Genomic DNA, 27,230 nt, shown 5'->3' with positions numbered 1-27,230 from the left:
TGTGTAATGTTTGCATAGAAGTTCATGTTCACTCTCTGAGAATGTTTTTCATAAGTCAACCACCTCTGATTCTTTATATTAACTTGGTAATGGCTTTGTGTTTCACTGCAAGCTTCATAATGCCTGCTATGGAGAATATTACAGAACAGTCTCTCTTGTTCCCTCTTTTGTGGGTGTGTATGTATGTTAAAGCTGTTATTTTGATTTCTGATATCTCTCCAGACATATTTCTTCCTGTTGGGATGAGCTGTTACAAGTTTTGCATACAATTACATGGACTGATGGTGTTTGCCTTGTTGGTTTCCATTATGTAGATGGGAATTGGGAGAATGTTTAGACATCTAAATAATGAGGAAAACTGCACTTCACTGAGAGATTATTGCTTTTTTTTGTGTCAGGAAATAAAAGTAAGATTGAAAGTCCAGTCATGATCATATGGACTCAAAAAACCTGGCAGAATGGATGTGGAAGACAGTTCTTGTGTGGGGAAGGTGGGAGACAGGGTGTGAGGCAGCACCAGCAGAATGCTGAACTGAACTCTGCAAATCAAAGCAGATATTTGCCTGTCTAATCCTGAGAAATGCTGACTCTTTCAAAATGTCCATTTTTGTTTACAGTGTTGAGTTAAACATTTTAGGATTACTTACGAACTTCTCTAAATTTTTTTGCCTTTGCACTGTCTATGTAGGTTAGAGTGTGGATAGCTGAAAACTGCATGGGTTTTTTGTGTAGTGCCAAGCAAAGAATAATTTATAGATGTGAAGAACCAAAAATTTGTAATAGATAAGATGCAAGGTGTTTAACATTTGGCTTTAAAGGCCAGCTTTTGAAAACTGGGACTTTGCTTGTCCTCTTCTTAGTTTTACACAGTTAATAGTGAGGTGATACTTTGGGGAGTTTTTGTTGTCACAGTTAGAATATAAACCCCATTTCCTTATGGCACATGAAATTATGGGAAATCATATAATTAACTAGGAAAAACGTTTTGTTTAATTAAAGAGGTTATTAAAGGAGGAAGCTGTTCATGCCTCTCAGTGTAAATAAGGTCTACACAGTTCAGGTGTCAGGTGTTTGACATGAATTCTGGTCTCAGAATGTATTTGTTGTTCTACAGTGTCCATTTCAAAAAGTTAACTGCAATAGAAATATATTTGTGAAGATGGGATACTATGATTGAATTTTGAGTTACCTTTAAAAATTGACAGTTATGATGAAGTACATGGTAGCATTTCCTACAAGGTCTAACAGATTTTTGAAAGATGGGAATGAAAAACTGAAACAAGTTATACTATTTTGGAATAACTTGCTTTTATCTTAAATGAATGTTGTGTTTTATTCTGATTCCTTTTTGATGAAAATAATGAAAAAAGCTATTTTCCTGTCCAATTTCTTTGAACTTTTTACAACAACTATATACTCTTAATAGTTTATAAAAAACAATCATCTTTTGTAGCTATAGTCCTGTTGCATGGTGAACATATCAGCATAGCTGAGGGACCAAAACTATATATATATATATATGTATGCATTTGCACTATTTAAAATATTATTGGTTTATTTAATATTAACTGTTTAAAGACTTAAATAAGCGTGGAATCATGAATATGCAATTTATGCAAAATGAAATTAAGCATAACACCCAAGTCTGAATAAGTTCCCATATATTTTTCCTCTTCTGCAACTCTTTTCCCTTCCTTTCTCTACTAGGCAAGGCCACACCATTTTTGGCCATCAATGAGAGCTCTTAGCTAGAATTATTGTACTGTGAAACCTGTTGGGTTTTACTTTTAAATCTTTGAAGAGCTGAGAATAAAAGCCAATATTCAAGTACACAAGCTTAAAAATTACTTTCTGTGATTGAAATACTTTTTTTTTATGTAGCTAAATTTGAAAAATTTAGAACTAGGTAATTCCCATGTCATTCATTACCTTTTCCCTGTAATGGGGAAATATACCAAGGAAAATTTAGCTCAAGAAGAAACATTCTTTTAAGTGCTGGAATGGCTGTGATTTGGGTTAAAAAAATTAAATAAGTAAAATAAAAATTCCCAAAAGATACTTCATCACTGTATTTTTTTGGAATAATTTTGAAAACTTATGTAATGTCTTTAAATCATAATACTTGTCATATCTATGTTTAATTTCTGTTAAAACCAAACATTCTCTGCTGAGTCTGCAAATCCAACCTTCACATTCTATTTAAATGCATTGCTTCATAAGCATTTTTCTCTTTTCCTGTGAAGACATAGTAATAATCTTTAAGATTTATTACTCAGAGCTCAATTTCACACTGACAATGTAGGCAATCTTTTGAAGGTGGAATAGAACATGTGCTCATGCCAAGAGCAATGCAAAACTTCACATGCTGTAGGGAGAGGGGAAGATTTTGGGGCATGTTTGTCTCCAGCTCCTCGTCCTCTGTGGCAGCACTTCTGCCTGTGCTTCAGCTGTTATTCCTGTTTGCTCATTCCAGCCTCTGGAAACTGGGGATTTTCCTGCCTGCCTGCCTTGAGCTGCTGTCTGTGGGTGTTGGAGGGCATTGTTTGCTGTGAGGTGTTGCTTAGCTGGCAGCACAGGGGGATGTGCCACCACCGTTCTGTTCATTGTGCGAGGCTAAATCATCACCAGCTGAAAACACTGAGTTCTGAAATAATGAAATTCATGGGGTAAAAGAGATTACTTTTAAATGCATAATTGTTATGAATCTCTTAGTGTCATTAGTGGCATTATGCTTGTGTACATACAGAGTTGAACATGTGTATAAACATGTTTATATTATAAATGCTCTGGAAGTTCAGAATTGGCCTTCTGCAGAGGAATGCAATGTTCAAATATTCAGAGAGATCCAAGCACAGTCCTAAAGAACAGCTAAACAAAAGGAAGATGCAAATATTAGATTGGAAGCATTTTTGAAGGGGAAGTGGTATAGCTTTTGTCTGTACCAGATCTAAATGTAATTCCTCAAATCGAAATAGCATTTGGAATCAATTAGTGACATAAGGTAATTTTTTAGTTCATACTGGGCTAAACAGTGCAAGACTTTTTATAAACTTTCATCTACAGCACCTTATTAAATAATTGATACTGTAATTTGTAGGGGAAATGTGGCATAAATTTAACTCAAAGGTGTCCTGCATCCTTTCTCTTGCTAATATCCAACACCATGTGTAGCCATACATTTCTGCAGCCTCTGCTTCTCTTGAATATGTGCTCCTTTCTGATTAGCTGAGCAACCAGGGCTGAGTGATCAGCATGAATGCATAGTCAGCTACATGGCAGGTGGTGAGCTGTCTTTAGGGCTTCTTGGGAACTCCAGAAAGCCTCAGTGACTTCAGTGGGAGAGAAGTGTGGCAGGTGAAAAAGGAAGAAGGGAATAAACGAGGGTGTGTGATCTCTATAAAGAAGCACTGAAGTGTTGTGCTGGGATCCCCAACAATCTTCTGTAAAATAAATGTAGTCTAAAGGTAGTTAAATGAAACCCCTTTGTGAAATGCTGGAATTTTGTTTTTTTTGTAAAGCTCCTCTGCACAGTGACTTTGCAGTCCTGTTGGGCTACAAATGTTCCATCTGCTTCCACTGTTCATTCTTGTCTCATACAAAAATGTGTCATCTGTGAGGTCTGGTACTATTTGCTCTCCATCTGACTGTCTTTTCTTTTCATTAGTGTAATTTAGTTCTATTTATTCAGAGTAAAATAATTTGAAAAAGACATTAAGGAAAGGATTTGGGGCACTTTTTTAGATGTCTGTGTTGAGATTTTGGTTTTGTTTTGTTAATCCTATTTATGTGGGGAAGTTGTCATGCCATGACAGGAAATGTAATGCCAACAAAACCATTTCATTTTTTATTTTCATGTTTCTGTTGTTTTTAAAATTGCTTGTCTCCTTAAGAGCTATTGTACTTAGCTCTTCCTGATATGCTGTTTTCAAACACATACAGCGTTTAGATGTAAGACTTGCTGAGGTAGCATTTTATATTTGAAAGTTTTGCCAGTGCTACTGTTATACCTTGAAATAAACTGCTCCAAATTGAAAGCTTCTTGAGTTACTTTTGTCTTGCAAGATCTTGGGTTGGCTGTTTAACAGCTAATAAAAGCTTTCTTCTTATAGTGGTAATATTCTGGGCAAATGTGTGACTAAATTCCAAGAGGCATCAATCTCATCTAATAGTTCAGTTCTTGCCTGTAGGAATTTGCTGAGCTCTTTAGTCCAGTTGCCAGGCTTGGTTACTAATGTGTCACCATCTTAATGGCATATATAGAATATCAGAAAGGAATAAAAAACACTGCAAAAACTTAAAGATTTGCAAAACTACTCCTGATTTAAGGACTGAAGAGATCTGAGTGAATATAAGTGGAGGGAAAACATGTCTGATGTGAAGTGTGAGCTAGCAAAGGCAGCAGGGTTCAGAGGAGCCCCAGAGTGTGGGAGCTGTCACTTTGCTCATCACCTTGTGAGGTTTTTCAGAAGCAGCTGTACAAGCATTTGGTATTGATGCGCCTTGGAGGCTGTGAGGTGGGCTTGCTGATATCTCAAAGTCCCTTCTATACCTGTTTAAATTTTTAAAAGGGGAAGCAGGGGAGCAATAGTAAGTACATGCTTTTTCTTCTTTCTTCCTTTCAGTTTTTTGTATTGGCATCTGCACTTCCAGAGATCCAGTCTGGCTGTTACTGAAGGCAGTATCTCTTATCAGTGGCTGATAAAGGCTTTTTCTAGTAGAGGAAGATTTGTTGTCTTCCTTTTAATCCAGCTTGGTAGCTCTTTATTGCCTTCATGTTTGTTTGTTTTTTTTCCCCACTGCTTTTCCTGCCTCACCACCTCACCAATGTGCTTTCCTTTCATCTTTGTGATCCTCTCTATTGTGGGTTAGTGCCATCTGTTTCCTCTGAATTTTAAGATTTGCCAGGCTACTCCAAGAGCATTATATATGATGCTAGAAGAGATGAAGCAGCCTGGCTGTTAAAAATGTGAGTTTTATTGGTAACAGATTTTTTAAACTAAAATGAGAAGATGAAAATAGATAAACTTTGCCTCTTGCACAGTTGCTTGGCTGCTTGTATGCCTCAGGAAAGGACACCTAAGCTGGTTTTGGATGTTGAATGCAGTTCATGTGTTTGATCAAGTGTTTGAGGCCCAGTGTGTGGGACTCAGCTGCATACAGCTTACATGTAGCTTGTGATTTTCTGGTGATGAGATTCTGTTGTATATGTTAGAAGGGAGGTTGCTGCAACACTTGCGTTGTTAATATTGGAAAAAAATCAACCACAAGGGACTGTTGAGGTTCGTATAACCAAATCATTGTAGTGCCCATCTGCACATCCAGATGTGCAGATCTATTAATGGAAGTTGAGAACCACCTTTTGAACCACTTGTAGATGAATGTCCATCTTTGCAATTCTTCTGGATGATCCCTCTGTAGCAGAAAAACACATTGCATAATTATACTTGCTTGTGTCACCTTCCCTCAGTTCATGAATTCATTTCCCTGGTATTTTAATTCACTTGTAAACTTCCAGATCCTAAGAACTTCAGAGACCCTCTGTTCAAAAGCAAAAGCTGGACATATTTTCCTTTCTGGTCTTAAAAAATCATTGCATAACTCATAATGTCCTAAAGCAAGTATTGTTCTGAACTGCTGACTGCTTCAAGAATACAAATGAGTGTTCCAAGCTAGAAATAAGATTCTGGTACCTTATAAATCAAGGAGGTTCCCAGTCTTGTCAAATAAACTTTGCTTTAGCCAGTATAGCTCCAAAACTTCTAGTCTGAAAATGCTGAACTCTTTTTTTTCATAGAGGTAATGCTATTTTACATCAATTTAACATGTGTCTTCAAGATTTCTTTGAAGTGTGCATCTTTGATATTGTGGCCACATAACTGCATGAACAAGATAAGTACCAGAAGTGAAGAAATAATGTTCTTAAAAATCTGAAAATACTCCCTATTAAGTCTTCCATAAAATATGATAATGCAAATAAATGTTGTTGCCTATTTATAAATTTGAAATTACATGATCAAATTAATTTTAAATTATTATATGGAGAGCATGTAGATATTTATTTAAAATATTTTGAGCTAATATTTTATGGATTCAAAAATTTATTGTTTCCTAGGACTGCTAATTATTTGATACAAATACAAGGTGCAGTTTCAGTCCCACATTATAATAAAAGAGTAAAAAAATCCCAGAAAAGTTCTTTTTCATCAGTTTCATATAGCCTTGAGATGCAGTTAAAATTTGAGTGAGTTTTGATTTACTGCAACAATGGGCAATCTTAGCTGCAGGCTTTGGGGAATTCCAAAGCATTAACACTGAGTTTCCTTGATTGCATTACAAGATTTGAGGTTTGGGGAGTTTGTTGTGCTGGTTTGTTAAAAGCTTGAAGTTCTGTCCTTCATGATAGAGTTTCATGTTCATAAAAATAGGATTTGCTTCTGGGAGGAGGGGAGTTAATAGTTTCAGGAGAGTTATCAGTGGTTGGAAAAGAATCTGTTGTTCCTTTGCATTTGAGGCCATGCAATTTGGGACACAGCAGTTATGTAACTTTGTACCTGACAGTTACAGAACGTTGCTAAGGATGGACAAACACCAAGGCAGGGCTGATCCTGCTGCGAGCTGCACAATCCATCCGTGCACTTTTTACTTGGGAAAATGTGCTCATCCCCTCCTAAAGCACCTGAGCTTGCCTTAATATTAATGGTCCAGGACGTACCTAGGAAAGAATCATTTGTGTTCAATTTAGAAACATTCCAGGAGATGGTTTTCTGTTCAAAAGGACATTTATATGTGGCACCAAAACAGTACACGGGGAGCAGATGCATTAGTGGGGGTACAGTTTAAGGAGCTCCCAGTTGCTTTTTGTCTTCTGTTGGACAAAAAGAGAAGGTAACTTCATGAACATAGCTCTGGTAATTTCATTGTTTGTAATAGTGCAGTACTCTTATTTTCTTGCACATGTCTTCATTCAAGAATAATTTCTAAATTGTTTACTTTCTAAAGTATTTACTGGAGGCGTTATGAAATTCACCTGATGAACTATTCCTGCTATTTAATCTGTTGTGCTGTGAATTTTGACTTGTGAGCAAGATGGGTATTTTTTATTTAACTTGTCTCAAATGACACATTCAAACTTCACATCCTGAGAAAGTAACATAATAAAATGTGCATTGACATTCTGAAGTTGTCATGCTGAATAACTCCGCTTCTTGGAAAAAATTAACATTTTAATATAAATACTAGTTACAACTGAGATAATTTTCAAATTGTGTGTATATGTATACAAAATATAATCAATAAGGGTGAAACTTCACCTTCTTTGAGTATTTAAATATGATGCAGTGTTTTTAAATCACCAAAAACTAACTTGCTTGTTTTCCTGTTTAAGTGAATTGCACTATTTTGCCCCTGGAATTTACAGGCAAATATACCTTCAGGGAGTTTCAGTAACTTTTATGGACTTAAAGACTGTGTGTAAATGCAAATATAGGCACTGCTCAGAAATAAGAGCTGGGCTTGGGAAGGAGCAGGAACACTGAGAGTGTTACAATGAGGAGAGAAGGAAACAAAACAAAGCTCTGTTGCCTCTCACCTAAGCTCGCTTCTGTTGAAAAACCCGCTTGGTCCCCAGCCTTCCATGTTTGATTACCTTGAGAGGATGGATGGCTTTGTGATCCATCAGTGATCCTGTGTAAAAGATGTGTTTTCCAGATTATTTTCTGTTTTTCTAAAACTTCAGATCAAAAATTCTGGGTTTTGCATTTGCCACTACATCACAAAATACAGTTCTAAAGTAGTCCAACATTGTGGATTTGCCATTGATGCATGTCTCATTGAAATGCTGTGTTTATTCTGGTAGTTATGAAAGCATTTTGTCAATCTAGTTTGATTCATAGGAAGGTACTGGCTATTGAGTTCATATTGTTTTAGTAGGATTTTAGTATTTACATAGAGTTAATTATTTAAATTGAAACATAATTGGGAAATATGTTTTCCACAACTATTTAATAAAATGCAAACCTGGTTCTTTTAATTAGAATTACTGTTGATAATGTTTATTGCCACTTAAAACCATAATCCTAAATTATTATTTTATAATACTGTCCTATATGCCTGATTTTTTAAATACCTTTGCCCTTTGCTATGTAGAAACCTTCCACAGCAGGTATGTTCTTTTTTTTCTTTTTTTTTTTCTTTTTTTTTTTCCCCTGGCTGTATCATCTTCAGCTTTTTTTCTTGTCTTGGATTGTTTGAATTTCATCCTGCACTTTTAAATGTCTTTTCCTTCTTTATGGTGGGAGGGGAAAAAGAGAAGAGGTAGAAGCTACATTCTCATTGCTTTTGGAGCTAAATCTAATGACAGCTGTACCCACAATTTTCTTCTGTGTTTACATGCAGCCAGGAGCTATGGGCGGAGAAGAGGTAAAAGTATTTACTAAATGTTTTGTTTGCTGAATAGTGGGAGAAATAAATATTTAGTTTTCTTGTGGTAAGATGATGTTACCAATTTTAACAATATGTAGTTGATCAATTGCTTTGTATAAATCAATCTCATATTCTTCCTTTGCAAAACAGCTCCCTTTTAACAGCATCTTAAAGCAGTGATGATCCTGAGCTGATAACTGCAAGTGTTGCTATTACTAGAGAACTGGAGGATGGCTGAATGTAAAGATTCTCATGACATGTATTTGTGACTTGAAATGCAGTGTTCCAAAAAAAGATTGGGTTTGGGTTTATGTTTGGTGTTTGTTGGTTTTGTAGGAGTCCAATGTTTAACTGCTGCATTGAACATTCAAAAATGACTTTTTTTCTTACATGAAACAGCTTTTTCTGAATATTAGACTTCATTACATTGAATTGCCTCAGATAGAACATGTGTGAATACCAATGCTAGTAACTGTCCTCAGCAGTGAATATTGATAATCATTTTTAAAAGATACAGTATTTGAGCACATTTTAACAGTATTTCAGCATAGACAACCCTTAAAACATAAAAGCAAACTGAAAATATTTTATAAATGTACAGTGCTATGTATCAGTTTATTCTGAGAGATGAAGGAACAAGGACAATAGCAAGTCCAACAGCTATACTGAGCAAGCCACTAATGCAGCTTACATTTCTGTCCTGTGCTGGAGCTTACACAGACTGGTTGTTATTGAGAAAATAACAGTGAAAATGGCAGCTTTTAACAATTACATTTAGGCAGTGCCATCTGCAAGGGGTACTTTAGCATTAAACTTAATTTTATCTTCCCTTCCTGAAGTTCTCTGCCAGCTAGGCAGGTGACATTGCCCCCTTTTCCAAATGTAGAATTTGCATCACGTTAGAGACAGATGTATGCACCACACAAACCAGTATGTCTAAGGGCTTTTGTCATTTGTATGGGTTGAGGTGGTAGGCTGTACAGCCCATACTAACACGGTTTGTAATTCAGAATTTGCTCTGATTTTGTTCAAAGCTGACACATTTTAGTGTTCATTCGATAGCTAAATCTGAAACAAAAGATTCAGATTTTCCTCACAAACTTACTCTCTGTGAACATGAACACTGTTTAATTTTATTTTAAGATTGAGGCAGGTGTTTTAAGATTGATCAAATGGCACCAAAGTAGGAAAGGAGGTAGGAATTAGTAGGATACTATGAATTACTGGCAACTCCCGTTTACTTGTAGAAGCAAAATACAATAATGCAGAAGTAATTGTGATGAATATAATTTAGGCTGTTTTATATCAATATTAGTGAAGACAAAACAGGGCAAACAAGTTCTGAATGTGCTGACTTTTCAAATTTATTTTCTCACTACCAAGAAGCATGTTTCACTCCACAAGACTTGTTTCCTGTGTGAAATGCAGGCTTTTCCATACTAACAAGTAGATTTGTGTGTGTGTTTCTTGTCATTAATGTTAGGGATTTTGACTTGCCTCATTCATATTAAAGTCTGTGATGTTCATGCTTTATCATTACCTTGACTTTTATAAGGTTGGTTTTGAGCTTCCTTAACCTTAAGCCTGAAATTCTACAACAGTCTTTTAAAAAATGTGTTGGTTATCAAATATTCTCATATATCGCTCTCTATTATTGCTTTTAACATTTGAATTGGGATAATATGCAGAGTAACCACAGGCAAGTCTGTGCAAGGACTCATTTTATGTTTGTTATACTTGGCTATTTTAATTAGTGTTTGATTCTGTCACTGTGACTAAGCCTCTGCAGTGAGAAGAAGTTTTGTCAGACATTTCTTGAGGCTTGCCATAAACTCTCAGTTCCCTACTTGATTCTCTCTTTCCTTTGAGAAAAGAGATGAGCATTTCTTTGTAGGTATCATGCTATGAGCTGTTGAGTCATGTTCTTGGTACCTTGTTTTTTAACTTTTACAACCAGTTTTTCAGGTACAGATTTAAGCACCACTGTGGGAAATCAGCCCAAACTATTTTGCTACACTGACAACTCAGAGATGCCCAGGGAGGGGTACAGGAGTATGTTACAAAAAAAGTGCATTTAGTGATGCTTTCCCATACTGTTCTCCCAGAAATTTGCCCAGGGAGTCTCCTGAGGTCATGTTTTAATATTTATTGCCTTAGATTGCATTTTTCTCCTGTTCTTACTCATTCCCTTTTCTAAGCCTACATAAATTTTTAAACATCCCAAAAAGTCTGTAGCAAGGGTTTCCAAAGTTTGCTTTGCTTTCAGCCTTGGCATGTGTTCAATTGTGTTTCAGCCTTGATTGTGTTCAATGCAGTTCATTTTTCCCTTACTGGAGAAGAGTGTGAACAGTCATTCCCTATTCCCTTGTCTGTATGCTTTCCATTATTTTAAATGTATTCTTCTTACATTCAGCTCTATACTTGACTTAGCTATAAACTTATAGAACATCATTTGCATTTATTTAAGGTGAGTGTGGTGCCTGTAGACTGCCAAGTGTCTGGCATGGTGCTTAGAGGTGATACCTTGCTTTCTAAGTTGCTGTGAATTTTTATTATTTCCTTCAGAACTCAGTCTCCTCTGCAGATCTGTATTTTGGTGGAACACCTTGTTATTAATTTGATATGTCATCTTCCACTAATGGCTCATGTTAGTTGCTTCTTTACTTTTTTACAAGAAGGTAGGTTCATGGGCAGGAATTAAAAGATGAATTATCTCTCCAGTAATGTCAATCTCTGAGATATTTTCAGATTTCCAGCTTTTCAATGAGTGTTCTGATTTGATATTTTTACACAGTTCTAGTATTCTTCATTATTTTTTCTCTCATGCAAATGTTCTCTTTTATTTTGAAATGCGTATGTTTATACATATGCATGACGTGTTTGTCCATTAATGGAATATTCATCAAAAGTCTTTTGTGTTTTATGCTCTGAACCCACCATTTCTGACAACAAGTCTTTGAAAGGTAGCAGCTCTACATCCTTCTCTGATTGTGGCATTTACCCTGTTTTTTATGTTGATGTGTAAATGCATGGTAGGATTTTTACTTCAGTGGATTTTTGTGTCTGTAATCTCTTCCATTGTTTAATATTCAATATATTATTTTTAATATATTTTTCTGGTGCCTGATGTTTGTAATTAAAAATCAGGCTGATGTTGTGTGTCAGTGACTTTCCTGACTTTATTAGCTTGTTTTTCCTACACAGGATTACTGTTTCTTTTTTTAATCTGTCTTTTGCTACTGGAGACAATTACTTATATTTTCAGTGTATATGTTTTTCTGACTGCTGTCCCTCTGTCTTGATTTTTCTCCTTGCCCCTGTTTTTATTTCCTTCACTTCCTGTGCTGTTAATACCAGTATGGTATTAAACCGTAGGTCTTACTCTGTCAATTTCATGTGATTCATTACCTTTGAATTTAATTATGTGCACTTAAAAAAGTATAAATACATTTATACTTGTAATCAACTCTCCTATAAACTGTTTGTATCAATTAATTATAATTCCATCCCTGGGAGAAATCCTCCTTGATATGAGGGGACAAGTAGCCTTTTCAGAGTTGAGATGTGGTTCTTATTTATACATCTCTCTATATTGCAGGATGTATTTACTCAGGTATATTGTTAAATTCCAAAGCTGGCAAGTGTTGCTTATATGCAGTCTTTGAATATTTTTTCTCTTCCTTGTTAATAAATCTGTTCTTAAGATAATGTGTGCATTCTTTGTTAGTAATAGAAACAAGTTGCTATTGCATCAGATGGTTACAAATAAATTCTTTACTTTTCATTAACAAATTGAGTAGGAGCCATTAATGTTGATTTTGCCTGTTCATGACTGAAAGGATTTTTTTTTTTAACTCGGTAACAAACAGGCTGACAGGCTGTCCTAGCTAACACTGTTTTCCTTCAAGTGCAAGTTCTTTGTGGTTTATTTAACAACATTTTTTTTTCTTGTTCACTGAATCTCTTCACTTCCTGTTTAGTATCCACAATCGAAAGCTTTTCCATGTTTATTTTGCTGTTTGCCCCCCTACTCAGCGTGGGCCTGTGTTCCCTGGAGGTGGAAGTGCTGCAGCCCTTGCTGTCAGGATCCTGTACAGCACTCAGAGGACTGTCCTGCTTTGCAGTGCAGTGGCTTGAGGGATCTTGAGATCATTCCTTCAAGATCTGTTATGGAAGGTGTAAATCTCTAACTGGTTTGAAATGTAAATCTTGCAAAGGTTATTTCTATAGCTGTGACACATAATTTCATCAGATAACTTGTTTTTCATTTCTATCCATTTGCAAGGGTTTGTTTTAAAGCTAAATTAGGTTTATTGTCTTGTAAGGGTAACACACTCTTGGAAAAATGGAAACAATGCTAATGAACATGAATTGGAAAACTGGACCACCTAGTCCTTTAGTGCAAGTTCTGTTGAAGTAAAACAGCAAAAGGGAAAGTTTTTTACTGAAATATTTCCTTCTCCAGGAAATAGCATTAACTATAGATCCTACAAAATCTGTTCCAGGTCGATCTTCACTGTTTCCTTTTGAGGATGGCTTCCTAGATGACAGCCATGGGGATCAGTCATTGTCGTCGGGCCTCAGCTCTCCGACGCGCTGCCAAAACGGGGAACGAGTGGAACGCTACTCTAGGAAGGTGTTTGTTGGAGGGCTCCCTCCTGACATTGATGAAGGTACTGTGAATCACTTGCATGCTGACATGTGGGAGTTGCCTTTCTTATAATTACTATTAAATAGGTGATGATATTTTCATAGAGGCAAATGAATTTTCCCAGGTGTGTGTCTTGTAGTGCTTGTGGCGGTGCTTAGAACAAACACTCCCTGCCACCCCTGCAACACCCGAGCGTTTACCTGGCGTCCTTGTACTGCAGATCAGAAGTGGCTGCCTGGCAGGTCTTCTGATCTGCATGTCTTCCCACAACTGCCAAGTGGGAAAGCTGAAAAAGGGAACTTAGTGGGTACTGTCTCTCCTCTGTAGTCTTTTCCTATTCTTGGATGTGGTTGACTCTAAAGACTTTGTTAATGCAGTCCTTTCCAAAATACTGTGGGCTTTAAATAATCCAGCACGTATCTTGTGTTCAGATGATAAATATAGGGTAATAATATGGTTTCAAAGTTATGACCTACCCAGCAAGGATGGTCAGAGTTTTTCTCAATCATTATCTGCTCTACTTGCATGTGTCCTCACAAACTCTAACTCCCAAACTAAAATCATCACAGTTTTTGGTGTATTTTTCATGGCTGGAATATAGCTGGAATCCACCACTGTCTAGCTTCAATGGGCATACACAGGGAATTTGAGGATGCCCTGTAATGAAATGAGGGAGGTCTCTTATCTACTAATCTGAAGCCTAAACCATGTACAGTTTTAATGAAGAAATAGCATGAGTTGCCAGTCTGTTTACAAGCACCTCAAATGCAGTTCCCACGTCACACCAAGAGTTGCAGGGCTGTTGTATGGGGTCTGGTGGGTAATCTGGATTTGCAGCTGTAAGATGCAGCAGCCCAACAGGGATGACTGATGTACACATTGCTGGGACACTCAGAGTCAAAACACAGCCAGTCTGTCCTGTGAGGGAGTAGCAGGGTGACCTGGGAGCTGTCACCCACTTTCCTGAGAGGTCTCCTTCAGTAACCCTTTATCCTTCAGCTCTTCAGGTACACAACCTGTGTGTTCTGTCTCCAGATGCTTGAAATTCTGGCATGCAATTCATGGGGTCAGAGAAACTGGACACATCTCAAACAGCAATCCAGAAACTGTAAAACCCCACTCCTCTTTCTCCTGATGGCTTGTTCTGATCTACCTAAGATCACATTAAATTAATTCTTTCTTTAAAGTACGTTTAAAATTGTATTGAGAAAATAAGATTTTTTTCAAAAAGAAGTTTAAATACTTTTTTCTGAAGGATTTGCATATAAAACAAAATTGTCCTGTAGGATAGCTCTTGATGTGTGTTGCATGGTGGTTCCAAGTTGATGCTTAAAAAGTGAAGAAAAAACTTCGTAATTCAAGGCAGATTTCCTGAAGGGCTTGAGGAAGGTGAAATGCCCACAGTGGCATGACCTGCTGCAGCCTCTTTCTAGGGCAGGCTGCAAGGAGCAGCCGTGCTGACATGGAGCTCCTCCATCAGTCCCATGTGGCTGCATCTGACCCTGCTTTGTGGATATAATTAGAAATAGACCGCAGCTGAAGCATATTCACTTCTGATAGATCAGGTTTGCATTTAATCCTGCTGCAGACTTCCACTAGTGGAATGTAAAATCACTTTTTTAAGCAGCCATGTACAGCACAGAGATGAAATAATATTTAGGCATTTGCTATGGACATCATTGCAGTTTTCACTGTTCTTGTTTTGTTTTGATTTTAAGTAAGACCTTTTTACCTTGCCACTGTCAGTTTCTATGTTCTCTCTAAGGTGCCTCATTTTTTTTTTTGTAGATGAGATCACTGCCAGCTTTCGTAGGTTTGGACCTCTTGTGGTGGACTGGCCTCACAAAGCTGAAAGCAAGTCATATTTTCCACCTAAAGGTAATTGGTTTAAAATACACTTAGGAGGGTTCTGGTAAAAGGAAATTACATCTGCCATGTGGTAAAGCAAAGTTTTGATTCTTTATAGTGAATTTTCTATCTTTCATCAAGCATATTTTCAGCCATTGTCCTGATGGGAAAAAATTTCACAATTTGGTAATTGAAACGTGCTCCTCTGTCTGTACTTCTTCAGCCCACCTTGAACCCTTGAATTATGTCTTCATTTGTACCAGCAGTAGGTAGAATGCAAGCTGCAGAAATTTCATAGCTGATTTTGTTGTGGTTTGCACGTTGCCAAACCCAGGGAAGTAAGAGAAGAAGTGCCTTGGATTGGGTCTGGGTCACTGGGGTGGGTGTGCAGCGTTTTGCACGGAGGTGACTCCAGTGTGAGCTGTGACCCAGGAGCTCTGGTCCTGCTCCACATCAGGGCTCCCTGGGTGCTGGAGCACAGAGCAGGCTCTGCTCAGAGGGCACAACGTTGTGCACTCCTGCTTTGGGTGCTGGTGGGAAATCTCTCTGGGAGGGTCACTTGGCTAAATCAAACTGCTCTTTCTGTACCTTGCTCTCTCTGATTTTGTGCAATACATTCTGCTCTCTTTCACATGTGCCTCTTGCATGTAGTTCCTGAGTTCATTCCTGATCTGAAACAGTAGCAGGAAGTCGTACATGAAATTTGTGGTCTATATGCAAAGATTTTCATTTCTCATTGACCCTGGAAGCTCTTAATTGCTCATTAAGGCCACTGATTATTTTGGCAGAACAATGGGCTGTTCAGTCAGTGAACTAGCTAATCCTGAAATATTTTGATATAGTTTGACTGTAAAAACACACAAATAAAAGCCAATTTAATTTATTTGGAAGCTTAATTGCTGGAGGCAAAATAACACTGTGGCAAATACTTGCCCTGTGAGCAGTATTTGGGACACTTAAAATCAGAAGAGAAGCCCAGACATGCTTCCTCTTTCCTGTTCATTCTCACCACTCAGCCTTGCTGTCAGCATCTGTTCTTGAATTTAAAAACAAATCAAACAGCCCTAAAAACAACAAAAAACACCCCAAGCCCCAACCCCTCTGCAATATTCCTAAGGACAGTTGCTAAAATATATGCTTTTCCCTTTTTATGTTATTTTTAAAGATCTCTGGGGTCTTTCTGGCTAGTGAATTCTAATTGTGCCTTCACTTAGAAGTTTGGGGTTTTTTTAAGTAGAAAGCCAGCTTCTCCTTGTCCTTATTATCTCTTAGTATTATCTCCTTGTTTCCCTTTTTTATTTTTTCCTCTTATTAATTCAATAAGTAACTATTTGTTGAATTAACATGGGACTTCCAATTTTGATTTTGTTCTCTATCTGACTGTGGACTAGTTATGCCTTGACAAACTTGTAAAATGTTTTTGAGTAAGATCTATTTTAGCAGAAGACAAGGGAATGCAGCCTCACTTCTATTTTTGTCACAATTCTAATATAGGAAACAGCTTTCAAAGCCCCTGCCAGTTGCCCTGAACGTCTGTCTGAAAGTGCTAAACAACAGTCAATCCCAACTGTTCCAGATTTATTTATATCTGACTTCTTAGTTATCAGTCAGGGCTGCAGCATCAGACATCCTGCATGCCTGGCTCTGACATTCACTTACAGTCATGGTGAGCTCCCTAGGTCAAATGCACTTGATTTACTATGATTCCACACAGGCAGCACCTACACAGAAGACAGAATATTATTTCCAGGAGTCAGAGGGTAAAGTTTGAATGTCTAATTTTTTTTCACAGCTTTTTGGTTTTGTTTTTTTTTTTTTCAATAAAGAGTACTTGCTTTGCAAAGCTATTATGGAATCATTTTCAGAACTACCACAATAAAATGTCTCCAATGCTCATTTTGATCAGAAGTTCCTTCAGACCTAAAATTTAAGTTGGTGGACTTTGGTTTTGGATTTTTTTTGTTTTGTTTTACTTTTTTAATTTAAGCTGTTTTGGTGCATTATTGGACATTCCCTTAAAAATACAAACAGGGATATTTGCAATTATGCTTGGTGCAAAATTCAGTGAGACTTATTCCACTGTCAAGTACTCATGAATTCAAATGTTTTCTCCCTTCATTTTTCTAGATGTCTTGTCTTTCATGTTGCATTGCTAGTCTGTAAATTTTCTGATGTTTTGAATATGAGTCTTTCAAATGGAAAACAAGTCCAAAAAAACAAAGGACAAATGAAATTATGGAGGAGAGAGCTGGGGTTTCTATGCCAGCAATCTTGAAAGAAAACAAGAGAAATGAATTGTTGGAGTGAAGTGAGCATGATGCAGAGGCTATTCACACATTGATAAAGCCTGACCTTCAAGGCTTCTCCCAGCTCCTTGAATGTGCCCTAGAGGCAGTAAAATTGAGCCCTGCTCTTTCTGAACATCTGTCATCACCTTCAGATGGACTTCAGTGTCCTTTTGATGGATGGCCTTTTCCATTGCTGGAGGGCCAGGTCATTGGGCAGTGTCTGGTCTTTCAGCAAGGTTCAGGATTTTTGTCTGTTTGCTTTGGTAAGTGTTCACTGAGAGCTTTGGGGCAGACAACATCAGTAGGTGATGCCATGGTCAGCACAGGCAGTGAAGTTTTATGCTGCTGCTGCTTCACATCAGGGTTTTCTGTCCTCAGTTGCATTCAGGTGATGCAACATCCCCTGCAGTCCTGAATGAATCAATACAGATTTTCAGTATCTACTTGTTGGTATAATTTATTGAATTCTGGAATGTTTGCTATGCTGGTGCAATACATGAATTCCCTGCAGTCAGCCTGTGTTAGGAGCCCTCTGTTGATATTCTTAGGGCTAGGAAGAGAAGGCTGCAGAAACCATTAGCCATGGCTAATCTGATCAAGCATGAAATCTGAAAGATTAAAATGTTGCTTACAGTCTAGTGACCTCCACCAGCACCCACCACCCCCCCGAGGGCTTTATCTGGTTAGTTTAGTGAGTGACTCAGGCCATAGATGTGTAGCCAGTTCCAGCAAGCCTTATTAGCTAATTTATTCGTTGGTGGGCTTGATTAGCTTAGCTGCAGTGGCATTGTAAACTGTCATTGGGACCAGTTGGAGTCCAGAAACATTCCTGCAGCACTGAGCTTGAACAAAGGTTTGCCTGGGTTTGGCATCCTGAGCAGGATGGTGTCACCACAGGTCTGCTCGGGCACATTAGCTCAGATTTAGTGCTGGGCCTGATGGACAGAAATGTTTGTGTGTGAAATGATGCTGAGCTGGGGTCTCCAGCATGGTGAGTAACACCAGGCTTATCCCAGTGTGAGCTTAACAGTGCCATTGTGGATCTTGGGGGATGGCACAGCAACACAGATGTATCTGCAACATATTCCTCAAGCACATCATTATCTGTATATTCCAGGGTTTCCTGTTTTCCCAGATACTCTAGGGGTTTGTTGCCCTTACTGAATCTTGCCTGATGTCACAGAATACACTGGTCAGTGTTTGTGAAAGCAGTCTGCCTTTGTCAGTGTTTGAGTTTTGGGCATTGTAACAGCAAACCCAAAATCATTCTGTAGATCAAGCACAACTTACCTTACCTTGCTTGCCAGTGAGTTCCATATTTAGGTTGCTGAGAGAACAGGGATGCTCTTGTCTTGAAATTCTTGAAAGTGAATATTGTGCACTTGGGCAAGAGAAGCTGCCAACAGCTGACAATGTGTGGAAGAGGCTCCTATTTCTAGTTCGAGCATCTGCATTGTTGCCTTAACATTTCTTTTTACCCCTCCTGTGCATTGTAAGCTTAGCACCATGTCTGTATGTTTGTGTCATGCATGAGGTGGTTTTTAATGCTTTGCCTCTGAATAAGGCTAATTCATTCCCATTGCCTGAGAAGCCTTTGGATTACTTCCTTTGGCATCTGTTTGGATATGTTACTGACTGAACTGGCAAAATTATAAATGCCATGTGTTGGTCTTGGGTAAGCAGATGCCCAGTTCATAATGTGTTTACTTGGCTTTCACCCCAGAATTTGGGAATTAAATGTGGTTTTTGGTTAAGTATCTTTTGAGTACCTATGAGACATTGAGAAATAAAGAAATATGAATTAAAGGATGCTGTCAAAAGCAGTTGCACATTACCATGTCACAGTCTATTTATCTCTGGCAAAATCCAGATAATTCATGTTTTATTTAAATATAAATTGATGGGGTTTTCACTTATTTGCTGGTGTGCTGAGTTAAGCAATGCTTATGCTAACTACAGTAATTTTTTTCTTTCCTTTTTTTTATTAAACAGATGGTGCCAACTGTTTCAAAAACATTTTTTTCAGTTGTTTTTTCTTTAACAGATTGCTAGCTTTAAAACAACTTTTTAAAAACTCTTTACTGGTTTTTCCTTGTGATAACTATGATTTTTCTAGTAATCACTTAGAACTGCACCATGTGTTTTAAAATGCCAAAAAATATGCAAAAAAATCCTTTTTTTCATTTAGGAAGATTGATATTTGGATAGAGATGAGAATTAGAGTTAGAAGATGAAGCATGGCAGAGCGTGAAGATAGGATGGGTTTGGAATGGGAGGAATGCTTTGGCTTTACAGTTGATTCAGACGTGTGATGCAGCAGTCTGATCCTTTTGTGTTTTCCCTGTTCTTCAGTTTGTTATGCTTTATCTGATAAAATTAAGCACATTTGTCCCTACTGCTCCATATGAGACACTAGGGTGAGGGAGATCTCATGAAAACAAACCACTGTAAGCAAAGTTGCAAAAAGAAACATGAAATGATTCTCATGCTTTAATTTAAAAACAATTGGTGGACAGACAGTGTGAGCCTCTCTGATTCTCTCCCAAGTACTGTTTAGATGGGAACACTGTTGTTGTAGTCTTTTGACTGATCTTGATTTCATGGATGAAGACCATTTCCATGGTTAATTCCAATGCCACTGCAGTGACAGTTGTAGTTTCTGCCAGAGGAACAAGAGTGAACAGTTGCAAAGGTAAAGTATGGAATCATAATTCCACTTTCATTAGTTATATTCACAAGAAAGTATCTGGTCTGTGCAAATACAGCACTCTGTTCTAGAAAACAGCCTGCTTTGGCATAACTGATCAAATATGATACCAGCACAGTCCAGCATGAAATGCCAAGCTAATTTTTGTATGTAAAAAATTGAAGTCAGAAATGACAATATTTGTTAGAATGGAAACTGGCATTCCCTATCCAGAATTACATTGTACGACAGAGTGATTCTGGGAGGGTTTTTAGATGTTTTTTATGTTCCAACACAGGGACTGTGTGCAGTGTCAGTTGTTGTATCCCCTGACATCTGAGGCCATGTCTGTAATTTGTAGTCCCTGTGTCTTCCCACAGCAGGGCAGCATCATCCCAAATCAATGCAAGTCACAAAATATGTGGTGGCAAAATGCAGTAGGCACTCCTGTGCTCTTGTGTAGCTGTGTGACTTTAGCATGCTCTACAGAGAATTTTCTTTAAGGTTTTTCATGACTTTTGTTTGAGCCTCCCTTTTTTAAGCTCTTAACACTGTTTCCTGTCTTGTCCTAAATGTTTGAGGTGGTGTACTGATAATGATGATTTTTTAATGTCTGTCTTTGAGACTGCTGTGCCACGTATCTAAGAGCATTCAAGGAGCTTGCTTCATCTAAGAGAATTTCTGTTCTCTAAAACGATGCCATTTGCAACTTCTTTTTCTAGGGGTAAACAAGAATCTGGTGAAGCAAAATACAAAAGTATTTTTGAGCCATCCATGCCTAGGCAGAACAAATCTGATTCTGAAGTAGCATTGCAGGATTATTCTCTCCCAGCTTTCAACAGATCCTACTTTCTTTCAGAATTGCTGGGTTGCTATAGAAGAAGCCACAATTTTTAGCAAGCATTTAACCCTTTTTCAATAATTTGAACATATCTAAGTATATTAAAAGCTTTCCATGTTTATCTGTAGAGGTAGCCAGACCACTTTTGTCAAATGGAAGGAGTTAACTATTTGTCTTATTCTCATTAACCTCTCCTAAAACCCAAGTAGATTTTACTGTGGGTTGTACATGTCACCCCTCCCCAATACTATTTTTATTAAATGTCACATTTTCTTTTGTTTTATAAATGGAGATACATGACTTGATCTGTAAGTATTATGGGCTTCAGGATAAAAGCTGTCCTTTGAATAGTGTTTAAGCTGAGGACTTAATATTATTTTGTGCTTTGTAGTAACTTTTGCTATCTTGTTTTGCTAATAATTTAGGAAGCACAAAATCATCCTTTCAAATCATTGAAATATGTTGAAAGGGTTGTTGCAGGTGGTGGTGCAGAGACAGACTCTGTACTACCACTGCAGCATATTCATTGTTTAGATGATGGTCACCTAAACAGTAAGTTGTTCCCTACTCCCACCCCCAATCAGTTGTAATTATTTAATGCATTAAAAACTTGAAGTCTTTAATTAAGTCCTACAGACATTACATGTATAAAATTATGTATTTGGTTCCTAGGATCACTTCAGTGATTCTATCCTTAAAATAATGATGCAGTAATCTAAAATTGGTGCAAGATCATTGGAATACACACATCATAAATTTATCAAAGATAACACCCCTAATTATACTTGTGTCCTCTCAAACCAGAGGTTAGGACTGGCAGTGTGAGTGTTTCAGGGGCTGTGGGTGCCTCTGCCCAAGGCACTGCACCTGCCTCTCTGGGCTCAGAGCTGCTGTTTCCCTCAGCTGGCTCAGTGCTGTGCTTGGCACATTGTGTCTGCTCCATACCCTGCAAATCCTACCTGCCTTTGGGACCTGCAGTGTATCTGACTGCTGATTGTACCAGGAGTGTAAAGTAGTCAGCTGTATGCAGTGGAGGCTGGGCTGTTTCATGAATAAAGGTAAACACATAATTTTTTAGAGGATTTGGTAAGTCCAGTATTTTTATTTTTGTTTTTTATATACTAATCTGATCTCCCAGGGAGATGCATACTCTTATTCACCAGAAACAGTTTTGAATTTTCTTTGGTTCTGAGAGGAATTTGTTGTTCAACATAATCCAGTTTTGAAAAAAAAAATCCTTCTGTTATTAAGGAGGGTTTTTCAAGCTGCATCTTTTTCTTTCAGTCAACAAAGACAATAAATTTGAACAAACCAGAACCTGAAAACAATCCACATGTGAGTGAACATTCAAATGGTTATTAGCAGCACCACAGCAGCAAACAACTTGATTAAAAGAAGGGAAGTCAAAGCTTAGTGCTGAAGCTCTGCGTTCTGCCTTTAGAAATGTTCTACAGCTCACAGAGTTAGACACACACAAAAATCAGAAAATATGTTACTAACTTCATCTGTGCAAATGACATGGGGTGTCTTTTCTTTTGATTGAAGTACTTTACTTTGAAGCTCTTGACAACAGTCTCAAATATTTTGGGATAAGCAGCAAGTGCTGCTTGTTTTCTTTGTTAAGAAAAACATATAATTAAAAGCAAAATCTATTTTTATTGTAAAACCCAATATCAAATTTAATTTAAAATAACTGAAATCCAGCTAGCCTGAATTTTTGGACCAGTGCTTTCTTCCTCTGAATTTTTTTACCCAATGCTGATACTGTGCTTGAAATAGAAGCTGAAGTCAAGCAGATCATTTCTATTTCTGTAGAGTTTTTCCACATTAATGTTGGTTGGAGTAGCACTGGAAGATGGTTTTCTTGCAAAGAAGAGTAACAGGTTTTGTTCAAACTTGGAAGCAGATGTCTCTTGAGCCATCTGTTCAGAGTAAAAGCAGCAGCAGCAGCAGACCTGACCCCCTCCAGATGATGACCATGAGCTGCTCTGCCCAGAGTGGTCACCATTGCATATTGCCCTTGAAAATCAAAATTTAAAAAATTGAGTTCTGAATTTATTTGGGTTTTTTATATTTACTAATTTGAATGCTTTTTTTCATGCTGCTGACTCAGTAAACTTCACAAAGATAGCTTCCACCTCATCAAATATTTAGTCTTCCTCATATGAAATCCATGTGACTACTCTTACAACTACAGTAACCAAATTGTATATTAGAGCCTTTCTTTTATATCCTTTAATTCTGATTTATAGCTCCTATAGATCATGTTGCAGTCTGAAGTCTGATGTTGAAAATGGCTGTGACCTTTGAAAGAGGAGACAACACTATAAATTTGTTGTTGCAATGTTTTACACTAGTTCAGAAGTAAAATGCCAGATAAAGACAGACTTTAGTATGCCTGTGGAATATTCTTTTGGTTAAAAAACCACCAAAAAACCCCCAAGTAATTTATTTCAGTCTTTTCTTTTTTAATACAGGTGGGTGGGAGTATTTTTACTACAGGACAAACTGAGATGGCATATGTATACTGTTCTTTTGGGGCTTTTTTATCCATAAATGGTGAAAGTAAAGTAATGCTGCCTAGAAAATCTTTCTGCTTTTTTGGAACTGAAGAGACTTTATAAATCTTTAGCTGTAGGTATTTACTACAGCACCATAGAAATGCTGTCCTTTCTTCTGAGGAAACACTGGGGCACCTCTCCCATGTCCCACAAATAATGCATGTCCAGAAAGCAGAGGTTCTGTGGGGATTGGGTTTCTCCTTCCACTTAAATTGGAGAAAAACACTGTAATATTTATGACAAAATAGAAATAAATATTTGTGATGTGGTAAGATCATTATTAGTAAGGGTTAAGTGTTAGTTTCAATTCTTTGGTGATCTTGTGATGTGGGCTATTTAGTGCTAAGACTGGAGTTATGAAGACAGGCAATTTATTTTACAGAAGCTACTGACACAGAACCTCAGTTTTCATTCAGCTCTTCTCTATGACCCACTCCATTGCTGACTTCTCTTGTTATGTCTCCTGGCTTCCATTTGATATCTACACTTCATTTTATTGCTATTAAGATTCAGGCTCCAATTATTTTCCAGTGTAACTGAGGATATGGAGTACAATCCTTTAATTAAAATCAAACAAACCCTTCCCCAGTACCTGTCTGTAATGTGGCATAGGAGGAATTTCTTACCTATCACACCAGCCAGGCTTTGTCTGGTATTCATGAAAAACATGTAAAAATGTAAATGTGCAGAAATAGAAGAGTCTCTGTAAGATTCTAGACTGTTCCTATTTCTTGTACACCTTTGTTTTTTAGAGAAAAGAATCAGCTGACAGGGTCAAACACTGCCATATAAAATTAGACTGACTAAAAGAAATTAATCTTTGCAGCCCTGACTAATACATAATTTCACTCTTCTGCAGTAGCTAAGTGAGATTACAGCCTTTTCTATTTTGAGGTTTCTTAAGTATTTAAAGCCTTTGAAGTTTTTTTGAAAATGCAGTCATGTCACTGCAATGTTTAAAGGAAAGTCTGCAGTTTTTTTAACACCTCGGATTTTTATTTTTCAAAAATGAGTTTAATTTTTAATAGTAGTTTAGTCTTTGGATTTTCAAATGTGTTTTATTCATGTTCAAAGCATCTTCTAATAAGATTACTAAGGTGACTTTGAGCAATGACCCTTGTCATCACATTAACTGATTTAGAAATTTGGTTCACACTGTTTCTAAATGTTCCTTTCCTGTGGGATTTTAAAACAACTTTATTCTAAAAGTTCTAGTAAATACCACCATAATTCAGTTCAAAACTATTTTTTAAAATCTAGTAAAAAAAAAAAAGAGAAAAAGAAAGTGAAATATATATTTCATGAAAATGTTAAGTCTATTTAAATTTACTTCTTTGAGGCAGCCATCTCAACCCTCTAAAAATAACCCTAAAGAAATGAGACTAGAACATTAATTTTCTTTGCCATCCTTTTTTTACATAATATGAGGTAGATTTACATATTGAAATACTTCTATAAGAAATCTGAGGTCGATGCTAGATTTTATTGTAATCTTGAAGCTTATAAAAACATCAGAAAAGACACACTGTCTAAATGGCAGAAAGTTGTGCTTCAAAGGTAGTTCAGCTTGTTTCAAGCATAAATGGTCCTTCCCTTTGGAGATGAAATCAGTGGATGTGACTACCCAAAGATGTTTCTGACTTGCTATGCACACTGTAAAGAGGAAGTTCTTCTCTTCATTCTCCTAATTCTGCCACCCAGCCTCAGTGTTATAAAGCTGGAAACCTGTCACCCTTAGATTATGATTCCTGTATCTGATTTTGCAAGTGGGCTGAATGTTGGGAAGTATGGATTTCAGATCAATTACATATGAAATCAGTAGATGATATGCAGACATGTGACAAGGAGATTCAAGTACTCTTTGACCTTATATATAACTCTTCACTCTTCATTACAGTATTTCACTTTGTTTGAAAAGAGCCCAGACTCTAAGAACCAGAAATAGGTTAATCCTTCCCTGTTGGCTATATAACATTTGCATGCCAAATGCTGGCTTTGTACCAGCAGATTCAGCTTATGGTTGATGCATTTGAACAACAATTTATCTACTGTTGTTCTCAAATGCAAGAACTTAAATTATTAATTACATTGAGTATTCACAAGTTGAGCAAAAATGATACCCTTCAGGTATTATCATAAAATTGAACTAATTCACAATTAATTGAAATTCTGAAGAAAAACTCTTGATTAAACTCAGTCTGCTCTGGACTTCATTAAGTAAGAGACCTGTACTTTTACTCCATTAGTACCTTTCTGAAATATTCCTGTACCACTGAGTAACTAGGGACTGTCCAGATAACCTTTACTCTTGCAGTGTTTGTAATGAATCACTTGAATAGAACAGAGTATAAAAATTCTAATATAACAAACTTTCTTCCTACCTTCTCCCATGGGTTATAAAACAGTCAGTGGTTTCCTTTTACTCCACCAAACTGTGCCCAGCCATGGAGCTGTAAAAGGAAGGTGTTACTAGAGTTAGAAGACTAAAATAAAACCTTTTCTTTTTGTAAACGTGCCCTTCTCATGAATGCTGTGAAATGCAGTCAGACTTTTTCTGGTAAGCCATGGCAGGCATGAATCTGGATAATCTTTAACTCTTGAGAAATTTTTGCTTTAGGTCTTTTCTCACAAACTCTACCAGCTGTGGCTTGCTAAGTTGAATGGTGTCCACAGGGCCAGTAAGTTTTTCTCTCACATGCCTAATACATACAATGCACATTCTGCTATAATAATGGTGAATGAGTCCCTATTTTCAGTTAATAACATGAGGAAAGATGGGCAGAATACAAACATAATGCACTATTAGCTAAAACTGCAGTGTGACTGCCTGTAATTTGTACCAAAATGCCAGTTTTTAACATCAAGTATGAATATCAAGATCATCTTTTATTAGAAAGGCAGAACAGGCACCTTAATACACTTTCCATCTAGCACGTTGTTTTGAAGAAAGAGGTCACTGAAGCCTTATTACAAACTGCTTTCAGTAATACAGAAAGGTTCCCATCATTAGAGAAGATATGCCAATGTTGGTATTAATTGAAATAGAGATTTTTTTTTTTCCTGACTGGCTGGCAAAAATGCTTTTGCCAGACTGTAACAACTTCATTTAGTTCCAAGTGTATCTTGCATTTCAAGTGGCAACCTTGTTTCAAGTTTGTGGGACACAGTGTATATGCCAAATTTTTCAGTTTATTCTCAGCAAGGTTAACTGAAATTAGACCAACTGGACTAAATTACCCTTTCATATGGAAATTGTGTCACTGTTTAGATGTCAGAATAGGACATGTACAAAGGAGCTTAGTTCTTACACTGCTTTCCATAAAGTAATGAATCTTGCAGCTCAGGGTCAAGGATCTCCTAGGTTGTTTTCTTAAATTAGGGAAATTAATTTTCTCCTTATCCTTCCCCTGCTGTACCCTTTGGAAAGTTGTAGTGACTTTTCTTGCACCAAAATACATTGTTGCCTTTTCCCCAGAGAATTCCAATATTTATTGGCAGCATTGCGGTGATGTGTTGCACCAACAGCAGAGGAGGAGCTGGATTGCTTCTCCTCTGCCAAGAATCCAAATATCTGTGGATAACCTCAACAGCATTTGTAATTCGTATATTTTACCCACTTCTCTGGCTTGTTTGTTTAAAAATGTTCTATAAATTAATCTGTTACTTTTCTCTCTTGTGCCCTTATCTTTTTCAAGGTTACGCCTTTCTGCTGTTCCAGGAAGAAAGCTCTGTACAAGCTCTGATAGATGCCTGTCTGGAAGAAGATGGAAAACTTTACCTATGTGTGTCAAGTCCCACAATCAAGGATAAACCAGTAAGTAGCTTATGCCATGACACTTCTGCTGGTTGCTAGCCCATTTGCTGTTACTCTTCTCAGTTAATAAGTTAATTATTTGTCATTTCCTGTTTCTGACCTTGCTGTTGCATTGAATTG

The 27,230-nt window shown here is 37.2% G+C and overlaps 1 protein-coding gene across 9 annotated transcripts in view; it reads left to right on the top strand.

The window, feature by feature from the left end:
• CPEB3 (cytoplasmic polyadenylation element binding protein 3) overlaps nucleotides 1-27,230 on the top strand; it is a 79,490-nt gene that overhangs the window by 39,272 nt on the left and 12,988 nt on the right. For 7 of the 9 annotated variants that reach the window (XM_054276609.1, XM_054276607.1, XM_054276613.1 and 4 more), the window contains exons 5-8: nucleotides 8,395-8,418; nucleotides 12,927-13,094; nucleotides 14,861-14,950; nucleotides 26,992-27,110. In XM_054276609.1, coding sequence (XP_054132584.1) covers nucleotides 8,395-8,418; nucleotides 12,927-13,094; nucleotides 14,861-14,950; nucleotides 26,992-27,110 — 401 coding nt within the window. The remainder of the gene's footprint in view (nucleotides 1-8,394; nucleotides 8,419-12,926; nucleotides 13,095-14,860; nucleotides 14,951-26,991; nucleotides 27,111-27,230) is intronic. The other 2 variants (XM_054276614.1, XM_054276608.1) reach the window with 1 other exon arrangement.

This window comes from Melozone crissalis, unplaced genomic scaffold (genome assembly GCF_028551555.1).
Source record: "Melozone crissalis strain CALT ecotype California unplaced genomic scaffold, PUWL_Pcris_2 ptg000019l_1, whole genome shotgun sequence".
NCBI lineage: Eukaryota > Metazoa > Chordata > Aves > Passeriformes > Passerellidae > Melozone > Melozone crissalis.
Note: the sequence above shows the minus strand (reverse complement) of the source record. Positions and strands in the feature narration are given on the sequence as shown.